The 26,449-nt window shown below is 48.7% G+C and overlaps 1 protein-coding gene across 1 annotated transcript in view; it reads right to left on the reverse strand.

Moving 5' to 3' along the window:
* The window catches only part of ZDHHC7 (zinc finger DHHC-type palmitoyltransferase 7), a 64,894-nt gene that overhangs the window by 4,404 nt on the left and 34,041 nt on the right, over positions 1 to 26,449 (reverse strand). Inside the window, exons 4-7 of the mRNA XM_060254376.1 lie at positions 22,826 to 22,950; positions 7,168 to 7,264; positions 6,211 to 6,292; positions 1,360 to 1,490 (exon numbers count right to left, since the gene is read on the reverse strand). Coding sequence (XP_060110359.1) covers positions 1,360 to 1,490; positions 6,211 to 6,292; positions 7,168 to 7,264; positions 22,826 to 22,950 — 435 coding nt within the window. The remainder of the gene's footprint in view (positions 1 to 1,359; positions 1,491 to 6,210; positions 6,293 to 7,167; positions 7,265 to 22,825; positions 22,951 to 26,449) is intronic.

The raw sequence follows: 26,449 nt of genomic DNA on the forward strand, positions 1-26,449 counted from the left end.
TGGATCCTGATTTATTTACTTTATTATTATAAGTGTGGGGGAGCGAATGGAACTTTTTTCCCAGTCGCTTTTGTTGTATCATGTATTATGAGCGCTTGTGAATTAAGCATCATGAGTGGTTAACAAGTTACTAACGATGACTACTGCTGTGCAAGGATTTTGATAAATGTAGGTTGCATCTACACTATTTGTGTAAAAGTGTTGTTATTCCGGTGATTTTTGACTTTAATTATTCACTTACATTGGAACCTGTTGATATTTACCACAAGTTCTCTCAAGGTTGTCCTGTTCAAAAGCAGTTTCTGTCAGAGCTCTCTCAGCCCCATCTACCTCACAGGGTTGTCTGTTGTGGGGAGGGGAAGGGAAAAGAGATTGTAAGCCGCTCTAAAACTCCTTCAGGTAGTAAAGGGTGGGGTATAAATCCAATCTCCTCTTCTTCAAACCTGGTTCTCCGGATTAGAGTTTGTGATTCTTGACTACTACACCACTGGCAAAGAAATGGAATAAACAAACAAAACAAGGGCTCCTTCCAGACTTTGTGAATAAACCAGGATCCATCTGGGGGAACATATGAACATATATGAAGCTGCCTTATACTGAATCAGACCCTCGGTCCATCAAAGTCAGTATTGTCTTCTCAGACTGGCAGCGGCTCTCCAGGGTCTCAAGCTGAGGTTTTTCACACCTCTTTGCCTCGACCCTTTTTTGGAGATGCCAGGGATTGAACCTGGGACCTTCTGCTTCCCAAGCAGATGCTCTACCACTGAGCCACCGTCCCTCCCCGATACGGTAATAACAGGGAGTGTTACTTATACATGAACCAGGTTGGCTGCTGCCCTTGCGAGTTCCCTCCTTGAGAGCCAGTTTGGTGGAGTGGTTAAGTGTGTGGACTCTAATCTGGGAGAACCAGGTTTGATTCCCCACTCCTCCACTTGCAATGGCTGGGGTGGCCTTGGGTCAGCCACAGCTCTCGCGGGAGTTGTCCTTGAAAGGGCAGCTTCTCGGAGAGCTCTCTCAGCCCCACCTATCTCACAGGGTTTGATTCCCCACTCCTCCACTTGCAGCAGCCGGAATAGCCTTGGGTCAGCCATAGCTCTCGCAGGAGTTGTCCTTGAAAGGGCAGCTGCTGGGAGAGCCCTCTCAGCCACGCCTATCTCACAGAGTGTCTGTCGTGGGGGGAGAAGATCGAGGAGATTGTAAGCCGCTCTGAGTCTCTGATTCAGAAAGAAGGGCAGGGTATAAATCTGCAGTCGTCTTCTTCTTCTTGTGCTACGCCTGTCTATCAGCTTCAGTTTGCATGGGAAATCCTAACAGAACCAAAGCTCAAAGCCCACGCCAAGCACAGCGTCGGGGTCTTACCGTTTCGTCGTTGCATATCGAGTGGATCTGGGTGCCGAACATCACTGCGGTGAACGTAAGAAACAGAAAACCCTCAAGGCACAAGAAAATCAGCAGGATCACAGTCACGGGTGGGGAGAAGTCGCTGCACTCTGGGGAGGGAACAAAATAAAATATCTAAGCACACTGCAGGAAACTGTCGATGCGCTCAGAGTCCAAGAGGGTGATTCTTAGCGACGCAAAAATGAAGGCTGCACACAGTAGCTGTAAAACCATTATATACATTTATTTACACCAATCACTCTTCTCACCGACAATATGCTCCGCTGCAACTCCAACTCCATTAACCCACACACACCATAGTTACTCTGTATATTTATACATTGGACAGCCAATCAGCAACTTGCTGTGTCATGCTGACTGTGCTGGCTGATGCAATACCTCTGGCACCCAGCCACCTGCTGTCATCTAGATCATCTAGCCTCCAGATCTACTTTCACTTCTACAGCACATGCTATAAGCTGTCACTTCACATATATACAAGCGACAGAAACACCATGAAAAAGGGCACGGGGAATCCTAGAATCTAGGGACTATCTGTAGCTTATTCATTTATTTAATCAGATTTCTATCCCACCCTCCCCTGACGGGCTCAGGGTGGCTAAAAACAAATAAAAGCAACGTAAAATATTAAGAAACAAAATATACCATAAAATCATTTCCATACATTTGATAGCCATTAAAAGTCCAAGATGCACGTTAATGTTCTAGTTATTCTGATGCTTCTGCTTTCAGTTCCGTTAGTTCAGTGAGACTGCTGGTGCTGTGGAATAATAACCACCCCTCCTTAACCGTTAAAAGCAAGTTTGAACAGTTCGGTCTTACAGGCCCTGTGGAACTGTGGCAGGTCACACAGGGCCCTGATGTTTTCAGGGAGGGCATTCCACAGAGGGGAGCTATTATCGAGAACGCTCTGGCGGTGGACAATCGAGGTTCTTTCGGTACAGGGATCTTAAGAGGATTTTGGGACCCTGAACATAGCGCTCTCTGGGGTACGTATGGGGAGAGGCGGTCCCGAAGGTAGACAGGTCCCAGGCCATAAAGGGTCAGGGGGTGACCTTGGGCCTGTCACCCCCTCACAGCCTAACCTACCAGAGCCAGTTTGGTGCAGTGGTGAAGTGTGCAGACTGCTATCTGGGATAACCAGGTTTGATTCCCCGCACCTCCACTTGCAGCTGCTGGAATAGCCTTGGGTCAGCCGTAGCTCTTGCAGGGGTTGTCCTTGAAAGGGTGGTTGAAAGAGCCAGTTTGGTGTAGTGGTTAAGAGTGCAGACTCTTATCTGGGAGAACCGGGTTTGATTCCCCACTCCTCCACTTGCAGCTGCTGGAATGGCCTTGGGTCAGCCATAGCTCTGGCAGAGATTGTCCTTGAAAGGGTGGTTGAAAGAGCCAGTTTGGTGCAGTGGTTAAGTGTGCAGACTGTTATCTGGGAGAACCGGGTTTGATTCCCCACTCCTCCACTTGCACCTGGTGGAATGGCCGTGGGTCAGCCATAGCTCTGGCAGAGGTTGTCCTTGAAAAGGGCAGCTTCTGGGAGAGCTCTCTCAGCCCCACCCACCTCACAGGGTGTCTATTGCGGGGGAGGAAGATAAAGGAGATTGTGAGCCACTCTGAGTCTCTGAGATTCAGAGCGGAGGGTGGGATATAAATCCAATATCATCTTCTTCTTCCTCCTCCTCCTGTTCTTCCTCCTCCTCCCAGAGATATTGTGAGGATAAAATAGAGGAGAGGAGAACTACAGCGTGTCACCGTGAAGTTCCCAGGAGGAAGGGAGGGATAAAATGGGATATATGGATACCAGGATTACAAAGCTGCCTTTGAAGGAGGTTCTGTGTCTTGACTTAAGATGCTTCCAACTCTCTTCTCCCTACTGGCAAGCTCAAGGCATGTCAAGCTTACAAAACTACCCCGAACCATAAAAGCAGCTGTATCAAAACCACCAAAAAATATTACAGTGTAAAAACGTCAGAACAGCCCCAAGTTTCGATGGGACGAATGGAACATCCAATCTGATGGAGAGTTCTTGAGCCCTTGAAATCAACCACAATTGTGGCTTGGGAGCCACATGCGGCTCTTTCACACATATCGTGTGGCTCTCAAAGCCCCCATAATCCCATTGGCCTGCTTGGAGAAGGCAGCTCTCTCTTTAAATCACTTCTCCAAGCCAAGCCAATTGGTGGCTTGGAGAATGCATTTGCACTTAAAGTTGCTTTCTTTCCAACCCTCTCTTCCGCCAACATCTGACATTCACATCTTGTGGCTCTCAAACATCTGACATTCATGTCTTGCAGCTCTCAAACATCTGGCATTTTTTCGTGGTTATATATATATATATATTATTGGAATTTTAAGGAACAGGATAAGGAAATACAGAGTAGGGGAGGGAAAGGGGGAAAGGGAAATAACATTATTTCGACATAAACTCTGTATCATTAGTTTACAAATGCTTCTCACAGTCTATAAAGATTTACGATCTTTAGATTAAACTAATAATTTGCTAATATCAACACTAAAATATCAAAATTGAGGAACTGCAAGTACGTGTCATGTAAGAGTCAAATTTGTGTCTTCAACCATTCATAAAAAGGTTTCACAGGGTTCTCTTCATCTTGTGTTAGTCCACCGTTAAGACGAAGCGCAAGGGCATCTGTTTCAGCTGCCTCTAGTATTTCATCAATTAAGTCCTGCTTCTTCGGAGTTTCACGATGTTTCCAGTTTTGTGCTATCAAAGGTCTTGCTGCGGTGATAATATGTATCATCAAGCGTTTATCCCGTCTCGAAAGATCCATTGGTAGAAAACTCAATAAGAAAAGTTCCAGTTTAAACTAGATAGGAGTTTTCAATATCTTTTGTAACATCCCATGTACCATAATCTGACATTTTTTTCTACGTGGCTCTTATGGTAAGCAAGTCTGGCCACACCTGCACCAAGAGAACACAAAACCTCTTGGTGGCAGCAAAAACATTTCTGACAATAACAAGAGACGGCCTCCTCATCTTGACTGGGTGCTTTGTGCTGTTATCGCTGAGTTAGCTTTTATGTTTAACGGGGTATGATTAACCATCCCCGGCCCAAGGGACGTCCGGCTTACCTTGACCAAGGCCAGGCTGATAAAATTATGCACATCTGTTGTGGGGAGAGGAAGGGAAGGCAATTGCAAGCCACTCTGAGACTCCTTTGGGTGGTGAAGGGTGGGATATAAACTCCACTCTCTCTCTCCTGCTCCTCACTGTTGGCCCCTCCTGTGGTTGCTATTGTGTTGCATGTCCCTTCTGTGAGCCCGGGTGTGCAAAGCATTATTTGCTTTCTTATTTCAACGGGTAGGATTACACTACATTACGGGCCCTGGTCTGGTGGAATCAGCTCCCTGTGGAGCTTTAAGAGGGGATTGGATAAAAATATGGAGCAGAGGTCCATCAGTGGCTATTAGCCACAGTATGTGTGTGTGTGTGTGTATATATATGTATGTATGTACGTATATACACACACATATATTGGACACTGTGTGACACAGAGTGTTGGACTGGATGGGCCATTGGCCTGATCCAACATGGCTTCTCTTATGTTCTTCTGTGACACAGAGTGTTGAACTGGATGGGTCATTGGCCTGATCCAACATGGCTTCTCTTATGTTCTTCTGTGACACAGAGTGTTGAACTGGATGGGTCATTGGCCTGATCCAACATGGCTTCTCTTATGTTCTTCTGTGACACAGAGTGTTGAACTGGATGGGTCATTGGCCTGATCCAACATGGCTTCTCTTATGTTCTTCTGTGACACAGAGTGTTGGACTGGAGGGGCCATTGGCCTGATCCAACAGGGCTTCTCTTATGTTCTTCTGTGACACAGAGTGTTGGACTGGATGGGCCATTGGCCTGATCCAACATGGCTTTTCTTATGTTCTTCTGTGACACAGAGTGTTGGACTGGAGGGGCCATTGGCCTGATCCAACACGGCTTCTCTAATGTTCTTCTGTGACACAGAGTGTTGGACTGGATGGACCATTGGCCTGATCCAACACGGCTTTTCTTATGTTCTTCTGTGACACAGAGTGTTGGACTGGATGGGTCATTGGCCTGATCCAACATGGCTTTTCTTATGTTCTTCTGTGACACAGAGTGTTGGACTGGATGGGCCACTGGCCTGATCTAACATGGCTTCTCATGTTCTTATGAGATCCGGGCCCTACCGGACTTGCTTCCGTTTCATAGGGCCTGCAAGATGGAGCTGTTTCACCAGGCCTTCGTTTGAGGCAAGTGGACGTCCTCTCATTCCACTGTCTATGCCATCTATTGCCCTCCCCCACAATGGACTGAAAAACTACAATGAATGGAAGAACTGTTTTCACCTGAAATACGTGCCTGCCCGCCTGTGTATGTTTTTAGAGTTATGTTTTTATTTGGATATTATTAAGTTATTGCTGTATTTTAACTGTTTTACCATGGCTGTGATCCGCCCTGAGCCCGCTTTGGAAAGGGCGGAATATAAATTGACCCAAACAGACAAACAAACAAACACTTTTTTTAAATTCTTAAGACGGCTTTTAGGGTTATCGGGTTTTATTGCAGTTTCCCACTCGCTTATATAGATTCATACTGTTGTTATGGCTTTCAGTGCTTTTTCCTGCATGCGTTTTGACCCTTTTTTGTACTATAAGCCACTCTGAAAACTTAGGTTTGGTCCGAAAGCCCTGAACTCGGTGAACTCTTCCTCATGCGGTTCAGGGTTTCTAAGCTTCTAGGCCCTTCTGCAAAAGCAAACCCCATATAATCGTTGCATAAATAAAATAAACACGCTCCAAATGCACTTACCAGTCCACTGTCCTTTGACACAGGAGAAGAACTGAAACCCACACAGAATGAGAGCATGAGCGGAAATTAGAGCTATGTACATCTGGAAGAAAGAGAAACAGTTCTCTGGTCAGTATTAAGAGGCAGGGTGATGCCACAGGCAGAGAAACAAAAAGCATCTCTCCTCCGATCCTTCTTATATGTCAGGGGTGGCCAATGGTAACTCTCCAGATGTTTTTTGCCTACAACTCCCATCAGCCCCAGCCAGCATGGCTGATGGTTGGGGCTGATGGGAGTTGTAGGCAAAAACATCTGGAGAGCTACCATTGGCCACCCCTGATATATGTCATGGCCAGAATTCCCAAAGAAGATGACGACTGCAGATTTATACCCCGCCCTTCTCTCTGAATGAGAGTCTCAGAGCGGCTCACATCTCCTTTATCTCCTTCCCCACAACAGACACCCTGCGAGGTGGGTGAGGCTGAGAGGGCTCTCACAGCAGCTGCCCTTTCAAGGACAACTCCTGCCAGAGCTATGGCTGACCCAAGGCCATTCCAGCAGCTGCAAGTGGAGGAGTCGGGAATCGACACCCTGTGAGGTGGGTGGGACTGAGAGAGCTCTCCCAGAAGCTGCCCTTTCAAGGACAGCTCTGCGTGAGTTATGGCTGACCCAAGGCCATTCCAGCAGCTGCCATCCCAGAGTGCAGCGACTTTTCCCCCAAGTGAGTGAGGTCTGCTTGGGCTGGGTAGATCTCTAGCCAGCCCAAGCAGGCCTCGCTCGCCCGGAGCTCTCCTTTCTTGTATCTGCTTTTGCCTGAGAGGGCACATATGCTAATGAGTTATGTTAATGAGCTTCACCACCTATTTTTCTACAAAACGACCCCTGGCTGTTCATATATCCAGGTTTGCAGGTTTTATCCCTACATCAGCTCAGCTACAGAGGTAGTTTTCCGTCTGGAATAAGTAATTCACCACTCACAGTAAACAGCACAAAGAACCTCTGGTTTCTCTCCCCGACGCAGTTGTTGACCCAAGGGCAGTGATGGTCCATCTTCCGAATGCATCGCTTGCAGATACTAGCGGGAAGAAAAACAGAAAGAAAAAGTTTTGTTATGGGCTCTGCATATTTTTTCCCTTGGTGGTGGGGGGGGGGGAGGTCATCCGCCTGAAGATCAAGGCTACTGCCACATGTGGTACACATTAACTTTCTTATTAGCTTTCCCCATATACGCCCCAGAGGTCGTTGCGATCGGCTTCGCAACACCTCCTGACCACCCCTGGCCCTAAGGATGTCCAACTTGCCTCAACCAGGGTCAGGGCCTTTTCAGTCTTGGCCCCTGCCTGGTGGAATCAGCTCCCTGTGGAGATCCGGGCCCTACCTGAATTACTGCCATTTTGTAGGGCCTGCAAGATGGAGCTGTTCTGCCGGGCCTATGGTTGAGGCAGCGGGCGTCCTATTATTCCATCGTTTGGCCTCCTTTGTGGTGACATCATGCTTTACTATCATCTCCTTCCTTGGAGGTTTTTAAGCAGAGGCCAGATGGCCATCTGACAGCAATGAAGATCCTGTGAATTTAGGGGGAGGGCTTTGTGAGTTTCCTGCCTTGTGCAGGGGGTTCGACTAGATGACCCTGGAGGTCTCTTCCAATGTTATGATTCTATGACTTAAGAGCGGTTCCTCAGTGGAACAGGCTTCCTCCTTGGGAGGTGGTGGGTTCTCCTTCCTTGGAGGTTTTTAAACAGAGGCTAGATGGCCATCTGACAGCAATGAGGATCCTGTGAATTTAGGGGAAGGTATTTGTGAGTTTCCTGCATTGTGCAGGGGGTTGGACTAGATGACCCTGGAGGTCCCTTCCAACTCTGTGATTCTATGAACTGCCTGACCATTAGAACGGTTCCTCAGTGGAACACGCTTCCTCCTCGGGAAGTGGTGGGCTCTCCTTCCTTGGAGGTTTTTCAACAGAGGCTAGATGGCCATATGACAGCAATGAGGATCCTGTGAATTTAGGGGAAGGTATTTGTGAGTTTCCTGCATTGTGCAGGGGGTTGGACTAGATGACCCTGGAGGTCCCTTCCAACTCTGTGATTCTATGAACTGCCTGACCATTAGAACGGTTCCTCAGTGGAACACGCTTCCTCCTCGGGAAGTGGTGGGCTCTCCTTCCTTGGAGGTTTTTCAACAGAGGCTAGATGGCCATCTGAGAGCAATGAAGATCCTGTGAATTTAGGGGGAGGTCTTTATGAGTTTCCTGCATTGTGCAGGGGGTTGGACTAGATGACCCTGGAGGTCCCTTCCAACTCTAGGATTCTATGATTCTGCTACAGTGCTATCCTATTGTTAATACCATCGTATAAGGTGGGCTTACAACTGGTTATTATACGCTGTGCCCTGTCAGCCGGTGGTGTGTTTTATTTATTTGTTTTTACTGTTAATTTTAAATTGGCGCTTTAACTTTGATACGCAGTTTTTATTGTTATTTTTATATGTTGTGATCCGCCTTGAATTTTTTTTTTTAGGTGAAGCGCAGTGTGCGCGGTACTGGCTCCACCCTTTCACCTGGGGGTCATCTGCCATGGCCCAGTAAGCCGGGACGCCGGCAGTGAGTCCTCCAGGTGGTAGGTGTTACATTAACGAGCTCTATCTGCCCGGGTTTGATGTTAGAGTTTTCCTTCTCTTAGGCTGACGAGGTTGGTGGGCCCAGCCTGCCCATCCGGTTATACCGCCGGACACTTCGGTCGCACCATGACGTAGCAAACTCTGTGAAAAAATTCCTCTGCGCAGGCCTGAAGGGCATATCCACACACACAACCCACAACGCATCAAGTCCTGCAGCGATAGGCAAGGGGCGAAACGGCAGGTGGAAGGTGCCACTGGAAGCCGCAGTCCCGATCCTGCATGTAGGCGGTTCAGGATATTGGTCGCCTGATGCTAACCTGGAGACGAAAGCATCTTTCGGCAGCACCCTGAACGACCAAGCAGCCTTATCTAGGGACAGCACTGCTTGCTCCACACGGAGAGGGGCCTAGAAAAGGTGGCCTAAACAAAGCTCGTCTCCCCCACCCCAGTTGGCTAGCCGCGGTCAACGGGCATCCTTACTTGCGGTCGAAAAATAACAACAAAGAAAAGGCATGCACCTGCCTCACAAAGTGTGCATAGACTAAAGCTTGCGTGTTGGAACATCAGAACCATGCTTGACACAGTAGGCAGTGGTCGCCCTGAACGACGCTCTGCTCTAGTTGCCCACGAACTTCTCAGGTTGAATATCGACATAGCAGCTCTCAGTGAGGTCCGTTTCCCTGAGGAAGGTAGTCTTCAAGAACACGGTGCTGGCTATACCCTCTACTGGTCGGGTAAGTCAAAGGCTGAGAGCCGCCTTTCTGGCGTTGGCTTCATGGTCAGGAACTCCATTGCCTCCAAACTCGAAAACCTTCCAACAGGTCACTCAGATCGCATCATGTCCATGCGCCTCCCACTTCAAAACAAGCAGCATGCAACACTCTTCAGTGTGTATGCCCCAACCCTCCAAGCAGATCCTGCAGAAAAGAACAAGTTCTATGCTGATCTACGCAACCTCGTACGGAAGACTCCTACAGAGGACAAGGTGATCATCCTTGGCGACTTCAATGCCAGAGTAGGTAAAGACTCGGAAGCCTGGAAAGGAGTACTTGGCAAACACGGCATTGGCAACTGCAATGACAACGGGCGCCTCCTGCTAGAATTCTGCATGGAGCACCAGCTCACCATCACCAACACTATCTTCCAGCAGAAGAACAGTCTGAAGACAACCTGGATGCACCCACGGTCCAAGCATTGGCACCTTATCGACTACATTCTGGTGCGCCAGAGAGACCTTCGAGATGTCTTACACACCCGAGTAATGCCCAGCGCAGAATGTCATACGGATCATCGTCTTGTACGCTGCAATCTCCGTCTTCACTTTAAACCCACACCCAGGAGAGGAGGTATCCCTCGGAGGAAGTTTCAGGTTGGCAGCCTCCAGTCAGCCGAAGTTAAAGCTGCCTTCCAGGCAAAACTCCAGTCAAGAATTGAGGACCTCAGTTGCCCCACAGACCCTTCTCCAGAAGCACTCTAGGAACACCTAAAAACTACCGTCCTGCAGATCTCTGAAGAAGTCCTCGGGTTCTCCACAAGGAAGAACAAGGACTGGTTTGATGAGAACAATCAAGAGATCCAAGAATTACTGGCAAAAAAGAGATCTGCCTACCAAGCACATCTTGCTCAGCCCTCCTGTCCTGGGAAAAAAGCAACCTTTCGCGCTGCATGTAGCAACCTCCAGCGCAAGCTTCGAGACATTCAGAACGAGTGGTGGACCAAGCTTGCAGAGAGAACCCAGCTGTGTGCAGACACTGGTGATTTAAGAGGGTTCTACGAAGCCCTGAAGGCAGTATATGGTCCATCATATCAGGCTCAGAGTCCCTTGCATAGTGCAGACGGCCAAGTGCTCCTCACAGACAAGGCAGCCATATTGAACCGGTGGTCGGAGTATTTTCAGGTTCTCTTCAGTGCCAACCGCGTAGTTCAAGATTCAGCAATCCACCTCACCCCACTTCAACCGGTGAAAACAGAGTTGGATGAGATCCCCACCCTAGAAGAGACTGTTAAAGCCATCAAGCAACTGAAAAGTGGCAAGGCAGCAGGAGTTGATGGAATTCCACCAGAGATCTGGAAGCATGGGGGCACAGTACTACATAGCTCACTTCACAAAGTACTTGTCACCTGCTGGGAACAAGGCAAATTACCACAGGACTTTCGCGATGCAATCATCATCACCCTATACAAGAACAAAGGGGAAAAGTCAGACTGCTCCAACTACCGGGGGATAACCCTGCTCTCCATCGCAGGCAAAATCCTTGCCAGAATACTCCTGAACAGACTGGTGCCCACCATTGCAGAAGAACTCCTCCCAGAGAGCCAGTGCGGCTTCAGAGCTAACAGGAGCACCACCGACATGGTATTTGTTCTCAGGCAGCTCCAAGAGAAATGCAGGGAACAGAACAAGGCTCTGTATGTGACTTTTGTCGACCTTACCAAAGCTTTCGATACCGTTAGCAGGAAAGGCCTGTGGCAAATCTTGGAACGTTTAGGATGTCCCCCAAGGTTCCTCAGCATGATCATCCAGCTACACGAAGACCAGCGAGGCCAAGTCAGACACTGCAACGACCTCTCGGAGCCCTTCCCAATAGGCACAGGTGTAAAGCAAGGCTGCGTTCTCGCGCCAACTCTCTTTACGATCTTCTTTAGCATGATGCTTCAAAGAGCCGCAGTAGATCTAGATGAGGACGATGGTGTCTACATCCGCTATCGCACCGATGGCAGCCTGTTCAACCTGAGGCGACTAAAGGCACACTCCAAGACAATGGAAAAACTCATCCGAGAGCTACTGTTTGCTGATGATGCTGCACTCGTCTCCCACTCGGTATCAGCTCTGCAGCATATGACGTCCTGCTTTGCAGAGGCTGCCAAGCTATTCGGCCTAGAAGTTAGTCTGAAGAAGACAGAAGTTCTCCACCAGCCTGCACCCCAGGAAGATTATCACCCTCCCTGCATCACTGTGGGTGAATCAGTTCTGAAGACAGTCCAGCAGTTCAGCTACCTGGGGTGCATCATCTCCTCAGATGCCAAGATCGACAAGGAGATTGACAACAGGCTGGCAAAGGCAAACCGACTGCACAAAAGAGTGTGGAGCAACAAGCATCTGAAAAAAGGCACAAAGATCAATGTTTACAAAGCGGTTGTGATGACAACCCTCATCTATGGCTCCGAATCGTGGGTTTTATACCGTCATCACCTGCGACTCCTTGAGCGCTTTCATCAGCGCTGCCTTCGCACCATCCTCAACATCCACTGGAGTGACTTTGTGACCAACACTGAAGTCCTCAAGCGGGCAGAGGTTACCAGCATTGAGGCACTGCTGTTGAAGACGCAGCTGCGCTGGGCAGGGCATATTTCTAGGATGGAAAACCACCGCCTTCCCAAGATTGCCCTGTATGGCGAACTCTCCACCGGCCATCGAAATAGAGGGGCACCAAAGAAGAGGTACAAGGACTCCTTGAAGAAATCCCTTAGCACCTGTCACATCAACCATCACCAGTGGTCTGACCTAGCCTCAGATCGCAAAGCATGGAGGCACACCATCCACCAGGCTGTCTCTTCCTTTGAGAATGCACGCATAGCTGGTCTTGAGGACAAAAGGAGATTGAGGAAGAATCGCACTGCTACAGGACCAACCCTAAATCAGACTTTTCCCTGCAGCCACTGTGGCTGGATCTGCCTGTCCCGCATTGGTCTTGTCAGCCACCAGCGAGCCTGCAGCAAACGTGGACTATTGCACCCTTCTTAAATCTTCGTTCGCAAAGCCAAGCCGAGAGAGAGAGAGAGAGAGAGATCCGCCTTGAGCCCGTTTACGGGAAAAGGCGGCATATAAGGCTATTAATTAAATAAATAAATAACAAAATTAAAATATTTACAATCCAAACAGTCAAGACATGTTTCCCAAAGCAGAAAAGAGAAGGACGGCAGATTTTGAAACTGCAGCACGTCCTGGGTTTATACAGAACACCAAATAAAAGTGTGCAAGCGCCAGTCGTTTCCGACTTTAGCGTGACGTTGCATCACGACATTTTCACGGCAGGCTTTTTACGGGGTGGTTTGCCCCTGCCTTCCCCAGTCATCTACACTTTCCCCCCCAGCAAGCTGGGGACTCATTTGACCAATCTCGGAAGGATGGAAGGCCGAGTCGACCCTGACCCAGCTTCTGTTCTGGGGCTCTTTAGCTTGGAGAAACGTCGACTGTGGGGTGACATGATAGAGGTTTACAAGATAATGCATGGGATGGAGAAAGTAGCGAAAGATCTCCTTTTCTCCTTTTCTCACAATACAAGAACTCGTGGGCATTCAATGAAATTGCTGAGCAGTCAGGTTAGAACAGATAAAAGGAAGTACTTCTTCACCCAAAGGGTGATTGACATGTGGAATTCACTGCCACAGGAGGTGGTGGCAGCTACAAGCATAGCCAGCCTTAAGAGGGGGTTAGATAAAAATATGGAGCAGAGGTCCATCAGTGGCTGTTAACCACAGTGTGTGTGTGTGTGTGTGTATATATAATTTTTTTTGGCCACTGTGTGACACAGAGTGTTGGACTAGATGGGCCATTGGCCTGATACAACATGTCTTCTCTTATGTTCTTCTGTGACACAGAGTGCTGGACTGGATGGGCTATTGGCCTGATCCAACATGGCTTCTCTTATGTTCTTCTGTGACACAGAGTGCTGGACTGGATGGGCCATAGGCCTGATCCAACATGGCTTCTCTTATGTTCTTATGTGACACAGAGTGTTGGACTGGAGGGGCCACTGGCCTGATCCAACATGGCTTCTCTTATGTTCTTCTGTGACAGCGAGTGTTGGACTGGATGGGCCACTGGCCTGATTCAACAGGGCTTCTCTTATGTTCTTATGTGACACAGAGTGTTGGACTGGATGGGCCACTGGCCTGATCCATCATGGCTTCTCTTATGTTCTTCTGTGACACAGAGTGTTGGACTGGATGGGCCATTGGCCTGATCCAACATGGCTTCTCTTATGTTCTTCTGTGACACAGAGTGCTGGACTGGATGGGTCATTGGCCTGATCCAACATGGCTTCTCTTATGTTCTTATGTTCTGCCAGGATCGAACTCAGGTCATGAGTAAAAGAGCTCGGACTGTGGTACTGCAGCTTTACCGCTCTGCGCCACGGAGCTCCTTAACGAACGCCAAAACAGCCTCTTAAACGTTACTTCTGGAAATTAATGTATGCTGCAGATAGCCCACTGACGTTAAAGGATGTTAAAAAATATGTCTCCAGCAGGTAAACGATGATATATCCTTCTTGCCCTTGACTCCCATAAGGTTTCAGGTAGGAAGGCAAGTTTCAGATGGTGGTGCTGAGGGACTGCTGTTCCGCTCCTGACTCCCTGGCTGTGGGTCTCACTGGATTCCATTCTGCTCCCAAAGTTTTTAACACACAGAAGAAGATAATGGATTTATATCCCGCCCTATACTCTGAATCTCAGTGTCTCAGAATGGTAACAATCTCCTTTTACCTTCCCCCCTCCCCACAACAGACACCCTGCAAGGTAGGTGGGGCTGAGAGAGCTTTTACAGCAGCTGCCCTTTCAAGGACAACTCCTATGCAAGCTAGGGCTGACCCAAGGCCATTCCAGCAGGTGCAAGTGGAGGAGTGGGGGATCAAACCGGTTCTCACGGATCAGAGTCAGCGCACTTAACCACTACACTACACTAAACTTGCACACATGAAACCGCTCAGGATACTGTCAGGAGGTTTCAGCTGGGCTGTCACCACTATGCAGACAATATTCAGCTCTATGCTGCACTTCCAGCAAACCCCAGGAAGCCATGAACCGGAGGCGTCTTTGAGATGGATGCAAGCTAATAAATGGACATGGAATCCCCCCTAAATGGAAGTGCTACTGGTGGGGGAAGGTCTTACGCTGGAATGGTCAATACAATCCAAGCACAATAGTTCTTTTCATATCGCACAGCAAGAGGCCTGCTTTTGTGTTCCTCGGGGGTTGTGTCTGCTAAGCTTATTTCGTGGTTTTTATAACAGTCACGGTGGAAGCAGGATTTGTTTACCCTTGCGTAACCTGCCAACAAAACTTCTCGCACAGAAAACTGTTCTCCTTCCAGAAAACTGCCACACTAAGATACTGCTAGGCAACGTTCCCTCTAAGCTGCAGTGTCTTGTGAGCAAAACTTCTACTTTGTGAGCTACTGGTATTAAAGTTGTGAGCTACTGGCATGAAAGTTGTGAGCTGCTGCGGAAATTCTTGTGCTCTGGGGGCACTGTTCCAGAGCTAGAACAAAAATATGTGAGCTGGAGGCTAAAAATCTGTGAGCTAGCTCACGCTAACTCAGCTTAGAGGGAACACCGCAGCCAGGCAGGCCAGATTTCTCCTTAAGTAAAAAATCCTCAGTTGTCATAGAACTATGAAGGAAACCTCTGACTTCCTGGCACTTTTTGCAGATTCTGATTTCCTTACAGGACTTAAAACGCCGATGAGTGTTTTCATGAATGTCTATTTTGAACTGCCAGCCAATCTGGCTGTCCTACTTACAACTGCAAAGGGTAGGCGAGCAAGAGAAAAACAGGTTGCTTACCTGTAACTGATGATCTTCGAGTGGTCATCTGTGCATTCACACTCATGGGATACAGCCCCTGCGCCAATTCCCCGAATCAGTACCTAGAAAGCCTGGGATTTTTTGCGCCTGGCACCCAGCGAGCATGTGCAGAAGCCCCAGTACACATGCTCACGAGGGCCAACACGAGGATCCCACCAGTTCCTTCTTGACCGCTGGAAGCCCCTAAAATAGGGAGACCATCCGCAGTGGGGAAGGAGGGTAGTGTGAATGCACAGATGACCACTCCAAGATCACCAGTTACAGGTAAGCAACCTGATTATCTTCTTTGTGGCCTTTGTGCCTCACACTCGTGGGAGATTAGCAAGCTAGGTGGGAGCAGACGGTCAACTAGAAGAAACAGCTTGCAACACCACAGCTCCCAAGCGAGTCCTCTGCTGCGTACGCACATCCAAAGCATAATGCCGCATGAAGGCGTGAGGAGAGGACCGCGTGGCTGCTTTGCAAATATCTTGCAAGGAGACACCCTTCAGGAATGCCGTCGACTTGCCATAACCCTAGTAGAGTGCCCACAGACGCATCCAGGCAATGGCCTCTTCACTAACAGATAACAAAGTTTGATAGTCTCAGTGAGCTACTTTGAGAGTCTTTGGGAGGAAATCCTGCAGCCCAACCTAGGAGCAGCATAAGACACAAAAAGATGTGGATCCTTTCGAAAACTCTTGGAGCGACTCGAGTAGAAGAGAAGCGCGTGCTTAACATCCAGTGCATGCAGTTGTCGCTCCTCTTCCGAGGTAGGTGGAGGATAAAACGTGGAAAACCATACCTCCAGATTAAGGTGAAACTGGGAAACCACCTTAGGGAGAAAGGAAACGTCTGGAGTCAAGGACACACCAGACTCATGAAAAGCCAACTATGGGGGATTGCAACGCATAGCCGTGAGTTCACCCACCCTCAGTGCAGACCAAAAATCGCAACCAAAAATGCCGTCTTCCATGATAGTAGTTGTAGGGAACAGGTCGCCATCAGTTCAAACGGTCGCCTGGTCAACCTATTCAGCACTAATGGTAAGTCCCACAAAACTGGAGGCGATTTAGATGGGGGATGTAATCTGAGAAGTCCCTTCAAAAATCGCTTTGTATGAGGGTGCACGAAGACCAAATGACCCTCAATTGGCACATCTTGAGCAGATATAGCTGACAAGTAAACTCTAATTGAAGAAAGAGTTAGACCAGCATCAGTGAGAGACAGGAGAAAATGAAAAATTACAGATAAGCCTGCCAACTGGGGCGGAACGTCTTTTCCCCTCAGAAACTTGACAAATCTTGTCCACTTCCTCTCATAGGACAGACAAGTAGACAACTTCCTGCTGTTCAGGAGAACCTGCTGAACCCTCTCTGAAAACTCTATGGATCGATGAACCAAGCCGTCAACTTGAGGTGAGGAACATTGTGGTGGTTGACCCTCCTGAGCTGAGAGGAGGTCCGACTCCGCTGGAAAGTGATAGAAAACTCCCGGTGCTAGCTCGAGCAGAATTGGGAACCAGTCCTGACGGGGCCACCGTGGTGTTATCAGTATCCATTCTGGCCGTTCCCTCTGAAGCTTGTTGACTACCTTCGTCAGAAGTGGAAGAGGTGGGAACATGTACAGAAAAAGGTTTTTCCAGGGAAACAGCAGGCCATCTCCCAGAGAAGGGGGGTCCATCCCTCCCCTGGTGCAAAATGGGTGGCATTTTCCATTTAGAGCTGTTGCAAAGACGTCGACCTGGGGATGTCCCCATTGCAGAGATACCGGTTGGAGATAACACTATTGGATCTCCCATTTGTGCAGAGATGCAGCGCCCCTGCTCAGGGAGTCTGCTTGCAAGTTGAGTACCCTCGGAAGATGGGATGCATTCACGTAGATGTCTAGGTCCAGGCACTCCATCCACAATTCGATCGCTAGGGCACACAGTTTGCGGGAGACCGTCCCGCCTTGTCTGCTGACATAGCAGAGGGCCGTAGTATTGTCTGTGAGGACTGCCACAGCTTTGCCCACTATCAGTGGACGAAAGGAACAGAGTGCAAAATGGATTGCCAGCAGCTCCAGATAGTTTATATGGCAGGAAGTCAGTGGTGGGGGCCAAGGTCCACCCATACACAGGGTATCCAAGTGCACACCCCACCCCCAAAGGGAAGCATCCGTGGTGATCGTGTCTGTTGTCACTGGTAGGTGGAAGGGGGCTACCTGACAGATGTTGTCCCCTGATGTCCACCATTCCAAAGACTGCAGTATTGAGGGGGGGATCCTGAACCTCTTCCGAGGTAAGTCCTGTAAGGGACGAAACCGCTTGAGGAACCAAATCTGGAGCACTCGCATGCGAAGCTTCACAAACAGCAGCACATTGGTAGTTGCTGCCATCAATCCCAATAGTCTCTGCAGCTGTTGTGCCGTGCCCCACTTCCGGAGTCGGAGAAGGTGGATGAGAGTTATAATGTTTGTCACTCTCTGCTGGGGCAGAAAAGCACGATGTAGCTTCGTATCTAGGAGTGACCCTATAAACTGCACGGTTCCTCGATGGGAGCAAATGTGACTTTTTTGCGTTGACTTGCAGGCCGAGGGTTCGGAGGAGTTGAAGCGTAACAGAAATGTGGTATGAAAGACGATCTTCGGAATCCACAACCAGAAGCCAGTCGTCAATAAAGACGACTATGCCCTGGAGCCTTAGGTGGGCGGCTACAATGACCATCATCTTGGTAAACACCCTCGGCACAGTACAAAGCCTGAACGGGAGAGCTTTGTATTGGAAATGACTGGAGCCAATCGCAAACCTGAAGTACTGCCTGCTAGATGAGTGGATGCTGACATGGAAGTAGGCATCCTTCAGGTCCAGGGTGGCCATCCAATCCCCTTTGTTGATGAGAGGTAAAATTGCTTGTAGAGTGGACATTCGAAACTTTTGGTACATGATGAATTTGTTCAGGTTCCGCAGATCCATAATTGGTCTCAGGCCCCTGTCCCGTTTGGGGACCAGAAGATATCGGGAGTAGAATCCCTTGTTCCTGGCTGTGAGGGGGACTGGTTCTATTGCTCGCTTTTCCAGAAGATTGCGCACTTCCTCCACCAGAGGAGGGGAGGGAGGTGTGATGACAAAGATTGAATGCGTTGGAACCCGATTGAATTCTATCGTGTACCCCTCCTCTATTATGGAGAGGGCCCATTTGTCTTTGGTGATGGACCTCCATGCAGATAAGTAAGGATGGAGACAGGTGGGTCCAGAAGCGAGGAGGGGACACTTGGTGGGCAAATCGGGAAAGTCAAAGGCCCTGTTTAGGAGGATGGGACCCCTTGGGTTTGCTCGAATTGGCAGAAGCCGAAGTGAACTTTGACTTGTTTCCTCTATAGGGTGACCTGCTGTCAGTTTGTGAAGAACGAGGTCTCCAGGATTTGTCAGGTGAGTATTTTTGATATGGCCTCTTAGGCCATGGCTTGTGCCAGGGTTTTGATTTGGCTGAACGAGAAGAGGAAGAACCCCAAGATTCCAAGAGGTTTTAATGCTTTTGTCCATTTCTTGTAAGACACTGTCAGTAGTTGAATTGAATAGACCTCCTTCAAAAGGAAGATCCTCCACTTAGGCTCTAGTGTCAGGCTCTAGTGTCATTGACTGTAACCAGGAATGACGGCGTAGCGAGATGGCAGAGATAAGCGTCTCAGCGGACGCATCCATCATATGTTTGGATGCGACTAACTGTTGCTTAGGCTAGAGTGAATCCCTCTTTCTGCAGCTTTCGAGCCACGGATCGCTTGTCCTCTTATTATGGACGTGAGCTGTTCCCAGATGGAATACTGATAACGTGCCATACAGGCAGCATAGTTGGAGATTTTAACTCCTAGAGCCCCAGCAGAATAAAAACGTCTGCCAGCATTGTCTATCTTCTTTGCCTCCTTGTACGGAGGAGAGGAGTGGGGTTTACGCGCCTTTGAAGAGCAGGAGACCACCACAGAATTAGGCTTGGGGTGGGTAAAGAGAAACTCAGCCTCAGTTTCTTGGATGCGGTACATATGGTCTAAACAGCGTGAGGAAATTGGCGTGGATTCGGGCTTCGAGCATGGCTCCTTTACCGCCTGTAAAATAACCTGGGGGAGCGCTACAGCTGTTGACGTATCCCGCTGCATGATGTCAAATGCTGCGGCTGTACCACTGTGAGGAAGAGGGCTTGTGCCATGTGCTTCACTAGATTCCTATATGATTTAAAGTCCTCCGAGGGGGATATAGGGAGGTCATCTGCGATATGAGGGGCAGGCGACATTTCAGTCTGTGTTTTGTCCAAGTCATCATCACTGGCGTCAGAGTCCAACGTTGAGGATGCCCCTCCCACATCAGAATGCTCTGACAACTGCGGGGTAGAAGCGCGATCAGGAAGGCGCATTGATGCCAATGGGGTTATCTGGGGATCCCTAGCTTGCTCCTTGCGTCGATCCAGCGGGATCGATACCGATGCCGACGGTGCATGACACACTGATGAGTGGTGCGAGACTCTCAAGAAGTGAGCAACTTCTGATCATTGATACCAGTCCGGCGGGTCACGGGGGGGGGGGATACCATGGGTATGGCGAATGATATGGATAAGTTCCATAAAAGTATGGCCATGGTCACTGTTCCCAAACAGGAGATGGCAGGGGTCTACAGAGAGGAGTTCTCAGTTCCATCCCTCTATCTTGTATTTGTCTCTTATTCAGAAGCAGGACCACTGATTCGGCCGATGCGGATGCCTCGACTTCCAATACCAATCGCTGTCACTTCGCCGATGAGATCGCAAACGAGAGGAAGGCGTTTGCTGGGTCAGATCAATCTTGTGCTCCGATCCAGTCAAGTCTCCCCAATGCCAATGGGCTTCTCCGACTGCCAGGTGAAGCTAGTAACTTTTGCGGTGGGGCAGCTCGCACCGCCGCCGGATCCAGCGTCAAGGCATCCCGACATGGAGATGGTGTGCAAGAGAGTCTATCCTGTCTCTTGCGCTTTTCCTTCGACTTGTGCTTTGACTTGTGCTTCGACTTGGCTCCCGAATCATCCCGATGCTTCGTCGGGGTGGATTCAGTCAGAGTGTCAGTTGCCCACTTCACAGCACGATCGCAATCAGCGGGAGTAGCAGCCAAGGTTTTGGTCGACAATCCCATCAGGACAGTAGATACCGAGACTGGGTAGGGTTGCCCATTGATGCCGAAAAGCCTTAACCATTTTGGGCGGTAAAAGGGCCAATTCGACTAAGGTCGCCAACAGCCCGGCCGCTCGATTTTTCCGTGTTTGCTCGGCAAATTTTGAGCAATGCTGGCACAAGTCAACGCGGTATTCCTCGCCCAGACACAAAAGGCAGAGAAAGTGACCGTCCAGAGGTGCAATTTTGCTTCCGCACTTCAAGCACCGTTTAAAGAATCCCCAATGTTTTTCCATAGGAAGTCGGAGCAGAGCGCGCCAGTAGGAATGGGGGTGGTGGGATGGAATGCCCTGAAGGGCGAAGTCCAAACTAAAATCTTTCTCTCCCCCCCCCCCACAGGAAACGAAGTGGAAGAAAAACGGAGACGAGTAACGGGCAGCTAAACCGGGAGAAGAAAAGAACGGGTAAGTACCGACTGGAGCAGTGAAGAAGAGATCCTTCCAACGCAGCGGTCAAGAAAGAACTGGCGGAATCCTCATGCTGGCCCTCGTGAACATGCATGCTGGGGCTTCTGCGCATGCTCACTGGGTGTCAGGTGCAAAAAATCCCGGGCTTTCTAGGTACCGATTCAGGGATTGGTGCAGGCGCTCTATCCCATGAGTGTGAGGCTCAGAGACCACGAAGATGATCACTGATCCCCTAATTCAGACAGGCTGAGAAGATCCTCATTACTCGCAAGTGGCAAGGGGCTTTCTTAAAATCCCAGCAGGAAAGCAGATTAGCTTCAACAGACATAGGAAGGTGGCCTTATAACAAATCAGACCTCGTTTACACATACTGTGTGGCTCTTGAAGTCCCCACCCCACCCCATCGGTTGGCTTGGAGAATGCATTTAAAGATAAATTTGCTTTCTTTCTACATCTTCCTCCCTCCCTCCCTTCATTCTCTCTCTCCCTCCCTCTCTTCCTTCTATTCATCCCCTCTCCCTCCCTCCCTTATGGCTTTCAAACATCTGGCATTTACTCTACGTGTCTCTTATGTTAAGCAAGTATGGCCACCCCTGATGTTCCATAAGAACATCAGAGAAGCCCTGTTGGATCAGGCAGTCCAACACCCTGTCACACAGCAGCCAAAAAAACCCAGGCGCCATCAGGAGGTCCATTAGTGGGGCCAGGACACCAGAAACCCTCCCACTGTCCCCCCCCTCACTCCACCCCAGCACCAAGAATGCAGAGCATCACTGTCCCAGACAGAGAGTTCCATCAATACCCTGTGGCTAATAGTCACTGATGGACCTCTGTTCCATAATAAAAAGGGAAAAGAGAGACCATCCTCCATGAACAGCTGCACAGACTGGGGCTGAGAGCATGACCATCTGTGCACGCACCACAGATGCTCCTCTTGCTAAAAAGGCTGAGCAAAACTGAATCTGGGCCTTGTAAGTGCGGAGGAGCTCCCCTTTAGCTTTCCAAGAGAAAAAGTGCTTGGAATTGGAAAGGAGAGGGGGGGGGGGCTAGGCCAAGTTGAAGCAGCAGCTGCACTCACAAGGTGGGCTCCAAGGGAAACAACCTTTCAGGATCATGCCCAGCTCTGCTGACAAAAACCAGTTGAATTGCAAGGGCCCTATCTTTCATTGTGGGGAGGGATGGTAGCTCAGTGGGTAGAGCATCTGCTTGGTAAGAAGGTCCCAGGTTCAATCCCCGGCCTCTCCTACTAAAAAAGGGTCCAGGCAAATAGGCATGAAAAACCTCAGCTTGAGACCCTGGAGAGCGGCTGCCAGTCTGAGTAGACAAGACTGACTTTAGGGGAGGGACGGTGGCTCAGTGGTAGAGCATCTGCTCGGTAAGCAGAAGGTCCCAGGTTCAATCCCCGGCATCTCCAACTAAAAAGAGTCCAGGTAAGTAGGCATGAAAAGCCTCAGCTTGAGACCCTGGAGAGCGGCTGCCAGTCTGAGTAGACAAGACTGACTTTAGGGGAAGGACGGTGGCTCAGTGGTAGAGCATCTGCTCAGTAAGCAGAAGGTCCCAGGTTCAATCCCTAGCATCTCCAACTAAAAAGGGTCCAGGCAAGTAGGCACGAAAAACCTCAGCTTGAGACCCTGGAGAGCCGCTGCCAGTCTGAGTGGACAATACTGACTTTGATGGACTGAGCGAGGGTCTGATTCAGTAGAAGGCAGCTTCAGATGTTCACGCTGGTGCGGGCAGCAGGGAACAACGGGCAGCTCGAACTGCTCCGACAAGAGAAACAAAAGAAATGCACACTTCAGGGAAATATCTTCCAGGCAGACGCTTCCAAAGTTTTTTAGAGCACCCTGGAGTCCAAAGGCAGCGGCAGTCTGTACCTGCAGTGGTGGGCGCGCTCCGGTTTGATGCTGCAGCACTTGGGGCATTTGTAGATCACCTCGCCGGGCTTCAGTTGCAAACTCTCCATGTACTCTTTTGTGGCGTTTCCTTTGGGAACAGCCCCCTGCGGCACATCGGAGGGAAGACAGACAGCGATTCAATAGGGTTGCACTGTACAAAGTGTTTTACAAAGTAAGTTGGATAAATGAGTATGGACTGCAGTCTATGCTATTGTACACAGCTCACGACAAGTCGGATTCTACTTCAGTGTTAAATCAAATGTTGGCCCTGTTCACACAGCGTGTTGAGTCCGGGTTAACCTGACCCGGTTGTTCTGAATATCTTTGTTCCGGATATTATCGATCCGACTACCATAGTACAATTCGAATCACTCTGCAGTGAACCGTCTTCTGCCGTCCACACGACGGCACCATGCAGTTCTTTTTCCCTCCGCTATTATGCGCATATGCACGTAGGTTAAAACGTTATGCGGTTATGCGCACATCGCTAAGTAGTAAAAAAAATTGGCGACCGTAAACCGGATGTCTGAGGCTCCTTTTGCTCTGGAACAGCCTTCAGACATCCGGAAGTTGGTTAATAAAGGAAGATGGTGGCTCAGTGGTAGAGCATCTGCTTGGGAAGCAGAAGGTCCCAGGTTCAATCCCTGGCATCTCCAAAAAAGGGTCCAGGCAAATAGGTGTGAAAAACCTCAGCTTGAGACCCTGGAGAGCCGCTGCCAGTCTGAGAAGACAATACTGACTTTGATGGACCAAGGGTCTGATTCAGTATAAGGCAGCTTCATATGTTCAATATCGCAGCAGAACTATCTAGATGGAGAAAACTAGGAGGTGAAACCGGAGAACTCAAAAAACACCGCAAAGGAGCAGGTAACAAAATAATCCGGTTCTGAGAAGGACTGGGGGGGGGGGGGTGCTACCACGAGTTAATACCGGGAGGCAGATGTTGCTGTCTGATCAGCCACTTTAAATCCGGAATGAAAAGGCAGTGACATTTGATTATACTGTGCATCTGAACAGGGCCACTGAGTGTTAATTTACCTATTGACCCTGTTTTGGTATTGCTTGATCGTTGGATTGACTATGAGGTTGAAAATAGTAAAAAGAGATGTTATATCTATATTGTTATCCATAGCTAAGACTGAACTAGCTGCGAAATGGAAAGATAAAAAACCTCCATCTTTGAGTAATTGGAAAGATAAAATATGGGATTATTTCATTTTAACAAAAACGGCGCATTATTCTTCAAATTGTTCTCCTCAACCTTTTGGGAAAGAAAAGGTTGTGATGCCTTAGTTTCCAGTTGTGACTCATCTTATGAATAATGATATTTTGCTACAAAATCCTGTCTATCATAACCTGATATATATTTTTATGTTGACTGTAATGAAATGAAATCATTCGTCCAATAAAATTCCTTTAAAAAAAAAAGTCAGATTCTATTACGTAATTTTTACAGTTATAAAAGAAGTGGGGGAGATACGGAGATGGGAGACAGGAGCAAAACGTTCTACGGTGCATGAACATAAAGCTAGGACAAGGTAGGTGCACACACAAAAAAGTACATTCACTGGCTATTGTAACTCTGCATGCAAGAGGATCTGGGAGGGAAAGGGTTAACATAATTGTCTCCCTGAAGTACACTTGGCAGTTGGCCCCGCCCTCTCATGGTTAGATGCTGAACCTCTTTGGCTTCCTTCCATTTTACCTTATGTAAGACCTCTCCTCTTCTCTCTCTTACACCTGGGCTCGGAGCAGTAGCAAGTTGAAGTTCATCTGTTCACAAGTTAAATGCACTGACCAGTGTTCCCTCTAAGCTGAGTTAGCTTGAGCTAGCTCACAAATTTCTATCCTCCAGCTCAGAGATTTTTGTCTTAGCTCAGGAAGGATGACCCCAGAGCACAATAATTTATGCAGCAGCTCGCAGCTTTAGTGCCAGTAGCACACAAAGTAGGATTATTGCTCACAAGGTCCTGCAGCTTAGAGGGAACGTTGGTGCTGACATGAATATGTCATGTAAGATGTGCTTCTGTTTTTATAAGTAAACTTCCTTTTTCTTGTTACCATTGGAGTCAGATCCTCTTGGTACTTTGGTTGAACAGTACCAAGTTTCTCTCATAACCAGGAAACAGGGAGGATCAAAGCGTTTGTGCTTCCAAGCCAACTCTTTTTTTTAACATTTAGCCCAACAACAGAAGAAGGGAGAAATGGAGCAGCACGCTAAGGGTCAAGAAGCGATTCACAGGCATAAAAATCAGCAAAGGAGAACACAGTCTGTTGTGGGTTGCAGAGACAAGGCAGGAAAGATCACAGAAAGGGATGCAGTGGAGTCTGATGGGCCACGCCAAGGAAGGGCTTTGAAGGCAGGGAATAGGAGATTGGCCTAGAGACAGAAATGCAAAGAAAGAGAAGAATCTGCTCCATTTGCGAGTCACAAACTACAGTTTGCTCCAGCAGTCATTCCCTCAATTATTAAACCCCAAAGCTACCGTTTCAGGCCAATGCTTTGACGTTTTTTAACGATGTTGCTGATCTGCAAACGTTATTTTTTTTTTTGAAGGGACAGATTCTTATCAATTTGTTTAAGAGTGCATATACTGCCCATGAGCCAGGAATGAAGATTGGTGCTTGAAGGGTTTTATGATGCGGCTGTAGGGGGCTCGCACAGAGCTGCATAATGAAGAAGCTTCTTGGAAGTCCAGCCACAAACGTTGTGCTCTCCTGCTTCGGTCCCTGGCAGCTGAAAAAGTGACCCCGAGTCAGGAGAACGCACGCACGGAGTGCACAGCTAAGCTGTTTTCTCATCTGCCAGCACAGAGCCTTGGTGTGCATGTAAATCGGCTCCCTTGATCCCAAAGTGAGCTGCCAACCAAGTTCACAATACGGAAAGCTCTGAGCAAAGAGCCAGGAAAAAACAGACTGGTGGGCATTAGGACCTACGGGGAATCTTCTCCTAAGGTAGGAGGACAGCAGGAGGAGGAGGGAGGAGGGAGAAGAAGACAACGACACTGGATTTATATCCCGCCCTCCACTCTGAATCTCAGAGCGGTCACAATTTCCTTTACCTTCCCCCCACCCCACTCACAACAGACACCCTGTGAGGTGGGTGGGTCTGAGAGAGCTCTCACAGCAGCTGCCCTTTCAAGGACAACTCCTACGAGAGCTTTGGCTAGCCCAAGGCCATTCCAGCAGGTGCAAGTGGAGGAGTGGGGAATCAAATCCAGCTCTCCAGGATAAGAGTCTGCACACTTAACCACTATACCAAACTGGCTAATAAAACAAGTTTTAGGAAAAGTTCCTTAAAGGTAAGAGTGGTGTTGAACCTCCTACTCAAAAGCCATTTAAAGGGAGGTCCCAGGAACTGAACCTAGGATCTTCAACAATGTAAAGTATGCATTCTACCACTGAGTTATAGACCTTTCCCATAACTGAAGACATCAAAGACTGTATAAGAATGTTTGGGGGAAATGGTAAGTTACAAGGAAAAGGTCTCACAAACAAGTAAGAAACATGCTTGAAATGTGCAATTTCCATTCCGTTTCCTTAATGTGTCTATGTTTTATTCTTTAATCAGGTTGTTGCTCCCTTGGGAAGGTGTTTGTACTG

This window comes from Heteronotia binoei, chromosome 14 (genome assembly GCF_032191835.1).
Source record: "Heteronotia binoei isolate CCM8104 ecotype False Entrance Well chromosome 14, APGP_CSIRO_Hbin_v1, whole genome shotgun sequence".
Taxonomy (NCBI): domain Eukaryota; kingdom Metazoa; phylum Chordata; class Lepidosauria; order Squamata; family Gekkonidae; genus Heteronotia; species Heteronotia binoei.